Source organism: Salvia splendens, chromosome 22, assembly GCF_004379255.2.
Source record: "Salvia splendens isolate huo1 chromosome 22, SspV2, whole genome shotgun sequence".
NCBI classification, from domain to species: Eukaryota; Viridiplantae; Streptophyta; class Magnoliopsida; order Lamiales; family Lamiaceae; genus Salvia; species Salvia splendens.
In genome coordinates, this window is record NC_056053.1 from 11770365 (window position 1) to 11783245 (window position 12881).

The following is a 12881-nucleotide window of genomic DNA, read 5'->3' on the forward strand; positions in this document are numbered from 1 at the left end:
CATGGATATGTACGTGAGAATGTATGATAGACGAACTAGGGTTTGTGAATGTTGAGCATGAATTCTGTGGTGTTCGGACAGTAGGTTCCGACGAGTGTTTAACCAACCAAACGATCTCTTTTTGGCACGAAATTTTAACTGGATAAAGTTTGAGATGTCTTCTGTATTGTGTCAAAATTTCAGCTTCTTTTGATGACGGACGAATATTTAATGAATTTTTCAATTGAACTGCACAGTCCTGCCAGAATTGTGTGTTCCGTCCAGTGAGTTTCGTTTCTGTTTTGACTAATCAAAAGACATGATTTTGGTGTGAAATTTTAACTGAGTAAACCTTTATGTGTCTTATGTGTGGTGACCAAAGTTTAGGGTCATATGAGGTCGGATGGAATTTTAATGATTTTTACAAAAAGACTGCGCTATTCTGCCAGATTCTGGTTTTGTTGAAATAAGCTTTGTTGGCAAGTTTTAAAGGAATTACATGATACATGTGTGAATAAGTAACGAATCCTATGATGTGATTATATGTTGCACGTTGATGTATGCTTGAGTGTTCATTTCATTTATGATGATGAACGTTTGGGTTGGGCAATCTAAGAAAACGATGAAAGGAACGGTAGGACATGCATTATAAATGTATTGATGGAAAAAATTGATTGTGTTATGGTGTTGACAAGGATTTTCCTGCGTACGTGGGTACAAAGAGCAAGGGTTGCATAAAAGTTGTGAATTGTGGGTATAAGCAAGCGAGGTGGGCTTTCTTTTACTAAACTCTTTTACTTTTTCAAAAGTATGATTACGGAGTTATAAGGGTGGTTTAAAGTGTTATGTCATGCCATGATTGTTTTGATGTTGAGATTGTTGCCTGATGCCTAGTTCGTTTAAGCTTGCTCCGTTAGGCTATAGGGCTATGTGTGAAACGAATTCGGGTTTGAGTAGGGCATCAAACCCTATCAGGCTGTGTACACCGGTGGGAACGGGAGCCGTCTTTGCTAGTCGGCCGGTCTCGTGGGCGAATAGTGTGGCCACACTTTCGTCGCACTATGGAAAGATGATGTGATTGTTGGATTATTGAGAAAGTGGGGAGATTGATTGTCTGGCCAGACGGTGAAATTGTTTTTGTGATACTCGATGATATTTCTATTTAAATGTAAAACTCGAGTTCACTGTGGTATGGATGACATAACTTTTATCAACTATTTTGGCGTGTGTCCACTGAGTATACCAAGTACTCAGCCCTGCATATGTTTTCCCTATGTGCAGGTTGAGCGGGATGTTGCGGCGGATGTTGAGTCGAGCTTTAGGAAATTCCCGGATGCGTCGTGTCTTCATACATGTGCGTCATCCCATGACTCTCCCTTGACACTTGTTTTCCGCTGCCTTGTTTGAAACTATTTTCTAACAGTCTTCCGCATTACTCTATACAGTTTTATGCCACTAAGTACTTTGAGACATTTATCTGCTGCTTAACCATTTTGTAGACTAAAACACTTCCTCTTGAAGTTTAATTGAGTTTTCATATTAAATGTTGTTCTTTATCGTTTCCCCATAGTCATGAGTTCCCCGTCTTTACTATCCTTAGTAAGGACGGTCGTGACAACATACCTCAATGCGCAACCAACAAGACCATGCTCGGCTCATGAATGACATGATTGAAGAAGTTTGAGACCGTAACCGACGTTGAGAATTTGTAGTTTTTTATTTCGTACCGTAATCTTTGAACTTTCAATGAAATGAAGTTTTTTTTTCCAAATTTTGTAGTGTTTTAATATTCAAATAAATAAAATACTTAAGGCGGACTATATAGCGGCCTATAGGCATCCCACTATAAAATGGGTAGGAGGATAAATTGCTGGTGTGGCGGAGCATAGGGCGGACTATAAGGTGGCCATTGAGAAGAAGATATTACTATTCCTATTATAATAATGCCGATAGGATTCTGGTTTATCCATATTTTCAACTTGTCCAACAATTACTACCAATTTCTTTACGTTGGGGATATCCAAGTTCAGCTCGACTCAGCTGAAGGAGATTGCATGATTTCGTCTGGATGGCTGCTGGAGATGGTAAAAACATAGGCTTAATCATAAAGGGGTGTGTAGGGTAGGGGCTTTTGTGACACATTGTGGATAAAATTCAATTCTGGAAGGGGTGTGTAGCTATTTGCCAAGCAGTTTTACAATAATAAATCTATAATATTAATATAATACTCCTATAAAATAAATAAAGATGTGGTGGTTGAGTGGTAATTAAGCAGCTGGACACGTAATTAGGTTAGAAAGAGGCGGTCGGTTTAAAGCATAATCCACCATTATTATTTCATTAATTTTGCATTTTCATTATTCTCTCTCTCGCGCGAGTTTTCCTTCCATCAAAACGGCAACAGAATTTACACGCACAAGACACACTAACATCTCACACATTCATCGCAGTTTGAGATTAGTGTGACCTTCTTATTTGAAACTCACCGTTTTGATGCTGCTTTCTCACTCAATCACAGGTCTGCGATTCTCTCATTGCTTCTAATTCATATGAATTTGTGCGTGAATTTCTGTATTTTACACTCGCGCTACCTCTGATCTGACTTTTTTTATGAAATTTGGGTTTTTGTATTTTATGAATCATTTCAGCTCCATGCAATTGTTCCGGTTGTGCATCGCATGATTGGGATAGTTTGGTAATATTTGTAAATTGAATAGTCTGTTTTTATTTTTTACGTCTATTGTTGGGTTTAATGTTATTGATTTAGTTTACAGCTTCGTTGTTTGATCAGTTCCTGTGATTTTGGCGATCATGTAATACTCTTTTACTTCATATTTGGAGCTCCCTTCGGATTTGGCCCAAGTTTGAAGCTTCAGATGTTGTATTTCTGCCTTCCTGGCCCTTTTCTTACTTCTTTGTGCGTAGGCGAACACTCCTTTTATTTAGGAATTATGCGTGTATGGATATTGTATAATGTGTTAGTTTAGTGATTAATTGTTTATGTAGCAGCACTCTTTTTATTTATGGTGAGCATTATCAAATTTTTCGTCCCTGGTTACTGATTTGTTCTTTTTTTTTCTCTGGTGAAGGGGGTTTTCCAGTTCAACAGCTTTTCTCATAAATCTTTGAAGCACCTTCTGCGGATTTCAATCGAAGTGGATGTTGGTCCTTCATTGAACCTTTGCTTCACAATACAATAGGAATCAGATATCTGCACATTATTATTTAATCCTCTGGGGGGGCAAGTAGTTGAATCCGTCAGAACATAGACAACCAATGAATGGCGATGAGAATTTCTCACTGGATTTCATGATCATAAGTTTTTGCAATGGGGTACTTGAGTGTGGAGAAGAAGTGGGTGTTCCCTCTTGTTATAAGTTCATTAGTATGTGTTTTCCTTCTGGCAACCTCCTTTAATATGGGTCTTGTGTCCTCATTGCACACAATCAATTCTATTTTCTCAATATTCCCTTCTCGTCTCACATCCAATGGCTCTAGCTTTGTCGAGTCAAAAATAAATCAAGCTCCTCCACTTGTTCCTCCTCCTCTTCCAAAATTTGCTTATTTGATATCTGGATCAAAAGGTGATGTGGACAAACTTTGGAGGACTCTTCATGCTTTGTATCACCCTTGGAACTATTATATTGTTCATCTAGATCTCGAGTCACCCTTAGATGAGAGATGGGAACTCACATCCCGGGTGGCTAACCACACACTTTTTACGAAGGTTGGGAATGTTATTGTAAATAACAGATCAAATATGGTCACTTATAGGGGTCCCACAATGGTTGCCAATACCCTTCACGCATGTGCCATTCTTCTAAAGAGATTTAAAGATTGGGATTGGTTTATAAATCTCAGTGCTTCAGATTATCCTTTGGTTACTCAGGATGGTGAGTTTATCTTTTCTTTTATCTCCAGTGTCACTGCAAGTCTTTTGTAAATTTGCGATTTCGCTTTACCTGGACAGCGGACATTCATGCACATGATAAATCCTTCTTGCAGATCTCCTCGATACATTTGCTGATTTGAAAAGAGATCTCAATTTTGTAGAACACACTAGTGACTTAGGCTGGAAAGCGTGAGTTCTATATCGCACTTGTTTGGGCTTATCTTTTATTGGTCAGAAAAAACTGCTTAAAGTCCAATCATATTTATTTGGTTTTCTTACAGTGCTCAGAGGGCAATGCCACTGATTATTGATCCTGGACTTTATCAGACAACCAAATCTGACGTATTCGCTGTTGGACCCAAAAGAAATTTACCAACAGCATTCAAATTGTTTACTGGTTAGTTTATCCATCAGATTCCATCAACTCAAATTAATGGTGCTCATTGGTCCTTAGTCCTCATCTTCCTTGGATTTCTTGAAACTATGATTTTTTGGTCTGTTCTGATTGTTGTGGAAAACCATCCACCCAACCTGAAGCATCTTAATTGAGCTAGTATTTTTTTCTGTTAAAGCAATGAGATTATTTGGTTTTATTGAGAATCTGGAGATTATGGAATTGTCATTTTAATTACAAGAGTCTCCTTAAAACCACAATTAGGTCTGAAATGCTAAAATATTGTAGGAACAAAAATTAACTGTCCACTCTTTTTAAATCATTTTTGCATAACTATCACCTTACTAATTTCTTGAGGGATGGACTCTTGTAGCAGCAATTTTGATAGGCTATCATGTATGCAGTAGCCAAACATCTCGTCGATTTGCTTGTTTGCAGCCATCTGTTAAAAGTTATTGATGCAGGAATTTGGAACTTATTCCTCCCCGGTATTGATTTTGGGGTTGCTGAAAGCAAAGGAAAATCCATTTTGTTTCTGTTTTTTTGAACACGACGTTTTTATGCACATAACATTATTACTTAAGCATCCTCCGTTTCACCTACCAGCCTCTGTTTAGAGAGGTTATCTGTAATATGCAGGGCTTGTGATTCAAAGAGGGGGCTCCTCAAAACCTCCCGGATTTCTAAATCTCATGCATATATTTGAAATGAATTAGATTTTGTCATCAGTAATTATATCCTTACTAATAAGCAAATGCGATTTCCAGGCTCAGCTTGGATGATCTTATCACGTGCGTTTGTCGAGTACTGCATATGGGGCTGGGATAATCTCCCAAGAACCCTGCTGATGTATTACTCAAACTTTGTTTCCTCCCCAGAAGGTTATTTCCAAACCGTCATCTGCAATGCTCCGCAGTTTGTGCCAACTGTTGTCAACCACGACATGCACTATATATCGTGGGATAACCCCCCACAACAGCATCCTCACACTCTCTCCGTCAATGACACAGCAGACATGATTGCTAGCGATGCTCCATTTGCACGTAAATTCAGAACGGATGATCCGGTTTTGGACCGGATTGACCTTAATTTACTCAGGAGGAAAAAGGGGGGCTTTACGCCTGGTGGCTGGTGTGCAGGAAAACCTCGCTGCTCGAGGGTGGGAAACCGGAGCAAGCTTAGGCCGAGTCCTGGTGCTCAAAGGTTGCAACGCCTCATAGGTAATATAGTATTTTCAGAAAATTTTACTAAAGCTCAATGTTTCTAGAATCCTTCATCCGCTGCCGCTTGAAGTGGAGGAAGACGGCGGGAGAATCGACAAGAGGCAAGATTATACGTAGTAAAGCATCCAATAATTAATTAGAATCAGTACATGTATACAAAAGTATTGCTTACTTCAGCCATGTATTTGTAGGTCCTTCACATATATAATGCTCTTATCCATATTATCATTGGCTGCTCCATTTCAATATTAATTATATTGGTTTCCTCTATATCCCTGGAAAGGTAAGGTCGTCTCTCTTTTCATCATGTTTTAACTGCTGAATAAGTAGAAAACTAACATTAAATTTCACCATTGCCAAATACTATCTAGCTGCTATAAGAATACACTATTGGTTTGGAAAAAAGAATGATAGTTACATAAAATGATTGTAAATTGTACAAAAATATATCAATAAGAATAACCTCTTTCCACACTTATTTCTTCACTTCCCATCACCTCATATTTATCTACAATATACTTTCCCAAAAGTTGAATCGAATTGTCAAGTCAACGTGTATATATATATAGTATATCCCACTAGAAAACTAAGGCAAAAATTTGTTTCTACTTCAACCATTTGGTGCTAAGAGGAATCAAGCCATCTCCAATAGCTTAATATTTCCCATGGAGTTTGCAGCTACTAGGGTGGAGGACTGGCCACGCCAACACACAGATGAGATGAACTGGGCAGTGTCATCCACTTCATCACCAGACAGTGGATCCGTGCTGTTGAATTTGAACGACAGTGCAGGCATCGGGAGGGCCTTGTGGTAGACAAAAACCTGTGCAACAAATGCGACAATCAGATAATGAATAAAGCTTGCAGTATCGAGTAATGTGGTTCTTATATCTGTTGTTATTATATAAAACAACTTATATACTCCGTACTACAAAATCTACACAATACTCGCATCAACAACAAACTAAATCTAACTCAGCAAATCACTCAAGGGCTCCAGGAAGCACTTTATTCAAGACAAAGGATAAGATAGTTTTTATTTAACTGGCTACGATGAATGTTATACGAAGTTCAGGCTTCCAGCTCCTTTTCACTATCATGCTACACAGAATGATTAAGGTATTCAACATGATGAAATATTAGATTTCAAGAGCTTCTCAAGATGACTGTAGGCATGTAGCAAACTTAGTAGGTTGAAAATATTAATTTAACCTGTTAAGATTATAATATCCTTATACTACCATCTTCCTTAATTAGGACCACCAGATAACGTGATAGGAATTCCTCGTTACCTTAATTAGTTCTGCCACTTTGTGTTCAGGAGTTAAATTAGTTTGTGGTGGGAAGACTATGTTTTATTTGTATCCATCTTTTATGCTGGTATTTGAATCCTTTTGATTCGTACACTCAGCAGATTTGTTGGGCACGGAGTTGTTTCTTTGCCATTCTTAGGGGTAATAATCCATCACCTTTGTATCCATCTTTTATGCTGGTATTTGAATCCTTTTGATTCGTACACTCAGCAGATTTGTTGGGCACGGAGTTGTTTCTTTGCCATTCTTAGGGGAAATAATCCATCACCTTTGCTCTTTTCTAGTCTGTCTCGGACCCATAACTCTTATCAATACGCAACGTACATGGCCTAGTGAGAGCTAATTCAGGGTTAACGATTTGGCAGGTCTCTACAGAGAGGAGTAACCAAATAATGTTTCAGCCAGTGACATATTTCATGCCACAGAACGGATCCAAGAGCTAAAAACGATATCAGTTATTCCTACTTTTCTAGTCCATAGCCACAACCTTAGGCTAGGACAAGCTGTGAAGTTGGGGACACTATCCTTCTAGCGTCTCTTTGAGATTATACTCGGGGAAGGGGGCATCAAATTCAATAAAAGGTCATTAGATATTACGATGAGGGCATACATCAGAGACCAAACAATGCAACTCTAAAACAAGCAAATATGAAGCAAAAGAAAAAAATACCTCGTTTGTTTCTGAGCCGGTGGCAATATAACCATCCGATACAGACAAGCCAACAAAATTCTGCAATGGAGATATATTCTATCAGTATCTACACATGTTCATATATTTGGACATTTCGTGGGAATAAAATTAAAAACCAGGACACAGAAAGGAGCTAAACATCAATATATCAACTCTAAGAAGAAGTTCTGCATTGTTACCACAAGATTCTTCTTAGTGTTAAAAGATAGCACATGAACTGAATAATAAAATCCGCTTTTCAAAGTATGAGGTTATTGTAATCAGGATGAAATTTTTATGGCTTTAAGGAAAACATATGGTAGCTGAAATTCGGAAGGTAATAAATGGAGCACAAGATGACCTTCTAGAGAATGTTGCAACAAGTTATGCAAACTAAAAGGTTCATATGAACTTAATGTGAGTCGATAATGGTAACTTGATCTTGAATCGAATTAGAAGGTGGAGAAAACCGCTTACAGGCAAACATAAAATCCAAAAATGCCACAAAAAAAAACAAATCTGGATGAGGGAAAAGATACCTTTACATTCAGATGGCCTGTGAATGACTGCAATGGACAATCAAGAACTCTTGAAGTACACATCGACAGATCCCAGAGCTTTAGTGTGTTATCCGTAGAGGCTGAAACAAGAGTTGTTGAATCGATCAATTTCACATAACTCACCGTCTTTTTGTGCCCAACAAGAGTACATAGAGGCATTTTTAAGGACCGAAGATCATAGTAGTATATCTTATGATCTGCTGAGCCAAATGCAAGAGTACGACTAGAATATGTGGGGAATTGAACACAGCAGACATTGGCCTTTGTCTTAATGGTATCGACACTTACTCCCTGCAGTAGCAGCCCATGTAAGAAAAACAACTTATTACACATCCAGAATTAAACCCACAAGCAACGATAACTAGATGCTTTAGTACGTTTAGTTTCAAAGCTGACATCCACCAAGTGCAAAAGTAGAATTGCCTGATTGATATTCCATAGCTTAACTGAACCATCATCGCTGCCACTGGCCAGCATTGTCGGATCTGCCACTGAGAAATCAACAGACCACACGCGTCGCTCATGTTCTCTCATTTCCATGAGAGTCTGAGTCCTTGTAACATCCCATACCTGGAAATTATACCAACCAAAACACTGATGATCAGATAACAAGAGCATATGTCATTTAAATTTGGGATTTTAGAGATACCATCTTACCTGCACCACACCTTCAAAGTTACTCGAAGCAATCTGGCCTTTAATGTAACTATTCCAACATATGCTGCTAAGCTTCGATCTACTAGACATTTCAACAACTGGATAATGAATATCACGATCTTCATTCAAGATTGAATTGTACTCAAAAACTTTGATTTTCTTATTTACACCAGCACTCGCGAAAAACTCCCCATCACGGTCAAAACTAAGGGAGCATACAAGATTTGATGAATTTAAGAGATCTCCTTGCTTTAAATCCGCCTTAACTTTTAGCTTGCTAAAGGAAAGATATTTACACAATCCTTCTAGGAATGTATTAACCCATCCATTTGGCTTTTGCTCAATGCTCCGATCTCTTGACGATGGGTTACTTATGGAACTTCTTTCCGTTGCTATATTAGACCCTCCTCCACCATCGCTACTGACTTGAGAATGTCTTGCCAGCGACCTACACGCGGATTTTACAGATCTGTGTCTTGTTAGAAAATAAGCTGATTCCAATTTCCGGAAATTCTTCATCAGCCGAGAACTTTTGGAGAGAAAGCTTCCTTGAATCTCGGATTTCAGATTAATATATGCATGCCCTTTTAAGTCATCTGGCACGGTCGTATCAAGACCCTGTCTGATTCTCTTTCTTGACCCAGAGCTACCAGAATCATCATCATCATCTGCATTGTTCATTAAATTGGGACCTGGCCCTGAACTCTTACCCAACTCCAAGCTTGGATCTCCTTTCATCCTGAGAGAGGTCTGCAGTTTCGTGACTTCATCTATGTCAGAGGATATAAGTGACATAGTTTCATTCAAGTTATCAGCGGCTTCTTGCTTCATCTGTTGCAGTATCAAAAGAAATTCCAGCAATAGCTCCTGCTCCTCTATCATTTCTCGAAGGTCTATGGCTGCTTCGCGTTCTTCTATCTCGTTTCTAGGTTCGTTCAAGAACTCACTTTGCAATAATTCGCTGTCATGATATAAATATAAGAATGGGTAAAGAATTGGGAAACAGAAATTGAATGAAACCATAATTGAGGTAAACATAAAGCACACAGCCATGAAAAGATATTAGCTAGGCTCAAAGAAATTGTAATTAATAGGTAGGAATTGAATGAAACATATCGTGACAGTAAATACATCATCGTCTACATTCCATTCTACTGGGGCAAAGGGAGTTGTCAAGTTACAAAGTTACTGAATACTGAATATTCCAGAAAACATTGACCAAGTTACAAAGTTTGAAGCAAGAGCTTTCCCATATTTCCGATAACGTCATTTTCCAGCAGTTCGATATTTACATAAACAAATCTCAAATTTGATGGTGCATGCAATATAATTCAACATGACACAAATGTCAGACAATCAAGCAGAAATGCTATATCATCTGAAACTTGAGATAAAAATACACATGATATATACAAACACGCACCTCATTTTAGGCCGGCTACTTGGCTCTGGGTGCAGCAGCCATAAGCAAAACGAAGCTTCTTTAGGCCACTTAAGAAGAAGCTGTGGAGGGAGGACACGGTGTCTCAGGTTTGCCATAGTTGAGCTTTTCTCTTCCAGGGAATTAAAAGTGCAAAACAACTGCTCATATATAATAGACATATCATTAAGATAGTTGAAAACTACATTTAACTGAATACACACGCTAATTCTAACTCAGCACTATTTCCTGGAAGAAAATTAGTATATTAGTTCAACAACATCTGCTGAGCACTGACCTCAAATAATAAGACACCAAGCTGATAAATATCAGAAGCGCACGAAGTCGGATCACCAGAAACCTCTTCTGGAGTGGTGTACCAATTGGACTCCAAGATCAATATTTGCTTCATCGGAAATGACTGCTTCTTGTCCCCCGTTGTTCGCTCATTGGCAGCACGTTCCTGAGCATGCACAGCTTGGCCTGAACTGGATTGCAAACAGCTGCTTTCGGAGTTAATCTGTGAGGCCGGATTCCTAGGACCCTTGAGTTCAGCCATTTGGCTGTTTGATCCATACTCGGGGGAATCCGAGCAAGAGGCAAACTCAATGAACGACACCCGGTTGTACGCGGACATAATGAAACAGGAAGGCCTAACATTGTGAACTACAATCCCTTGTGAATGAGCCAAGTTCACTACATCTACAATCTGAGAGAATTTATGCAAGCACTCAAGGCCATCCACAGTCCTATCAGGATTATCCAACCACTTCCTCAAACTAACATCGTTGCATTCCATAGGGCGGGCCTCACACCCGGCAAGGAGAGCCCTATGGCTATTGACACGAGTCCAAGGCACCCCTTTCCTGACAGAATCATGGCTACTATTATCTCCTGGCCTCAAAATCCTTGAATTTCTGCCCAAGAATGAAGAATTCAAACCCCTAGAACTATCAGACCTCTCCCAACCAGACTCAGATGAGCCCTCCATAACTAACCACCTCTCACTATCAGTATACTTACATGAATCCCAGGATACAAACATAAAGAATTGCACAATGACTCAATCCACAAGTTTTCAACAATTTCTTTTGCCATTCAGAATCATACCCATAAAATAATAACCAATATATGCCGCAAAAGAATTACAGTCAGCTAGCTGCCTCTTGATCATATAGAGTTAGCATACAAATAGAGATTTCCTAAGATTCAGATCATCCAAAAAAATCCACTTCACACCACACATACAATCACAGTAAAGAAATAAATATTTAGAGAGAGAGAGGAGTTATGAGCAAGTGAGAAGAGAGCAGCATCAGAGATTAAGAGAGAGAGAGAGTGTGTGTGCGTAGGCCGAGCAATTGAAAACAACACGAACCACACAAACTGATACTATACTTTTTCCTCACATCACAACACGAAAAAACAAACAGTGTGCTTTTTTCCCTAAAATGAAAACACCACAGCCTCACAAAATTCTTCACTTCCCCAAACAAAAAAGAAAAAAGGAAAAAGAAACGACAGAAACAAAAACTAAATGTTCAAAGCATACAGTCCCGTAACTTCATTGAATACATTTTTTTCAAATCGTAAAATGCAAGCAGTGGAAAAAAGAAAAAAATATATTTTGTGAGATGATTTACAAACCCTAACCTAAATGGAGCTAGCCCTTTTTTGTTTTATCTACAACTCCCGCTTCCATTCATGTAAACCGGCGACGTGTCGCATTCTCGTCTTCAACCTCAAGATTTGTCCTTTTTTCGAACAGAATTTATATAGTCGTGAATTAGGTTTATTAAATCATTTCGCTCCTTTTTTTTATTCAGTACACAGCACAATTACCCAGGATTGGACCCAGAAATCACAAAGTGGTCAAAGATTAAATTACATGACGATAGCCAACATGGTACTAAAATATTCCTAAGCAGCCATTAGGAATCCGTCTAACTTAATCGCAAGGTGTAAATTAACTCAACAAAACACAATTCTTTGTTAACCCGATTAACATAACCTAGTCCAATGTCGTATTTGTCGACCAGAGTTCGAGCATGGAAACCCATATATGGGCTAAGAGCATCCACTAAGTTGTTCCCCCACCAATCCTTAACCGTTACTTAAACTACTATTTGCGGACCTCACTGTACTTTTTAACTTCATTCCTTAACTAAGGAACAGAACCTGCAACCCTCCGTTTCTTAACCATTCCTTAAATTACTATTCATTCAATTTCATTTTTTATTTTTATTTCCAATCCAATTCAATTAAAACAAACACACTTCATTAAAAAACACACAACATAAAAAAATTACAACTTAAAATTCTAAAAAAATAAAAAATACACAATTAAAATCCAAAAAATTAAATGTTGCATAATTTAAAATACAAATTTAAAGAAAATAAAAAAACTACTCCGCCGGCGAATCATCCCCCGAAGGCGGTCGAGGTGGATGGGGAGTCGGAATGCCAAGTTGTGCTGTCATATGCACAATTCCGTTCCACCAGGCCGCGTATTGGGAGGGCGAGAAGCGGGAAGTGTCCGCCATTGTGGCTGTCATGTACACCGCTATAAGAGTGTTCGAGCCTCCCCCCGAGCCCGCCTGGTTTGATTCACCTTTGCCCTTCCTCGCTCTAGCCGCCTTCGCCACCTTCTTGGCGCGCACGGCTGGATCCCCCGTCATCGCCGGCCGTACCCGCAAACTCATGGGGTGCACCCTCTTGTCCGTCGCTGCCCTCACCGGTGTCACCAGACGAGTATTGGCCACTCGCTGTGTGC

At 39.0% G+C, this 12881-nt stretch overlaps 2 protein-coding genes across 8 annotated transcripts; one reads left to right on the forward strand and one right to left on the reverse strand.

Annotated features, from left to right (window-relative positions):
- Positions 1–2314: 2314 nt before the first annotated feature.
- Positions 2315–5758, forward strand: LOC121785981 (beta-glucuronosyltransferase GlcAT14A-like). 5 transcript variants are annotated; one of them, XR_006047092.1, is made up of 8 exons: positions 2315–2497; positions 2628–2674; positions 2771–2896; positions 3069–3872; positions 3985–4060; positions 4153–4268; positions 5033–5589; positions 5680–5758. XR_006047092.1 is itself a non-coding variant. In XM_042184479.1 (7 exons), exons 4-7 carry the CDS (start codon positions 3308–3310, stop codon positions 5530–5532), a joined length of 1257 nt encoding a protein of 418 aa, XP_042040413.1. In that variant the 5' UTR covers positions 2315–2497; positions 2628–2674; positions 2754–2896; positions 3069–3307; the 3' UTR covers positions 5533–5758. The 5 variants fall into 5 exon arrangements, 4 of the variants coding, with proteins under 4 accessions (XP_042040413.1, XP_042040412.1, XP_042040415.1 ...); XM_042184479.1 differs by having other exon boundaries at positions 2754–2896; positions 5033–5758; XM_042184478.1 differs by having other exon boundaries at positions 5033–5758.
- Positions 5759–5882: 124 nt separating this feature from the next.
- Positions 5883–11923, reverse strand: LOC121785980 (protein SPA1-RELATED 4-like). 3 transcript variants are annotated; one of them, XM_042184476.1, is made up of 8 exons: positions 10407–11922; positions 10112–10269; positions 8689–9649; positions 8409–8601; positions 8320–8322; positions 8011–8111; positions 7472–7531; positions 5883–6311 (listed from the first exon to the last, which is right to left on the reverse strand). In XM_042184476.1, exons 1-8 carry the CDS (start codon positions 11151–11153, stop codon positions 6123–6125), a joined length of 2412 nt encoding a protein of 803 aa, XP_042040410.1. In that variant the 5' UTR covers positions 11154–11922; the 3' UTR covers positions 5883–6122. The 3 variants fall into 3 exon arrangements, 2 of the variants coding, with proteins under 2 accessions (XP_042040410.1, XP_042040409.1); XR_006047091.1 differs by having other exon boundaries at positions 6290–6311; positions 8011–8059; positions 8155–8322; positions 8455–8601; positions 10407–11923; XM_042184475.1 differs by having other exon boundaries at positions 8011–8322; positions 8455–8601; positions 10407–11919.
- Positions 11924–12881: the final 958 nt, after the last annotated feature.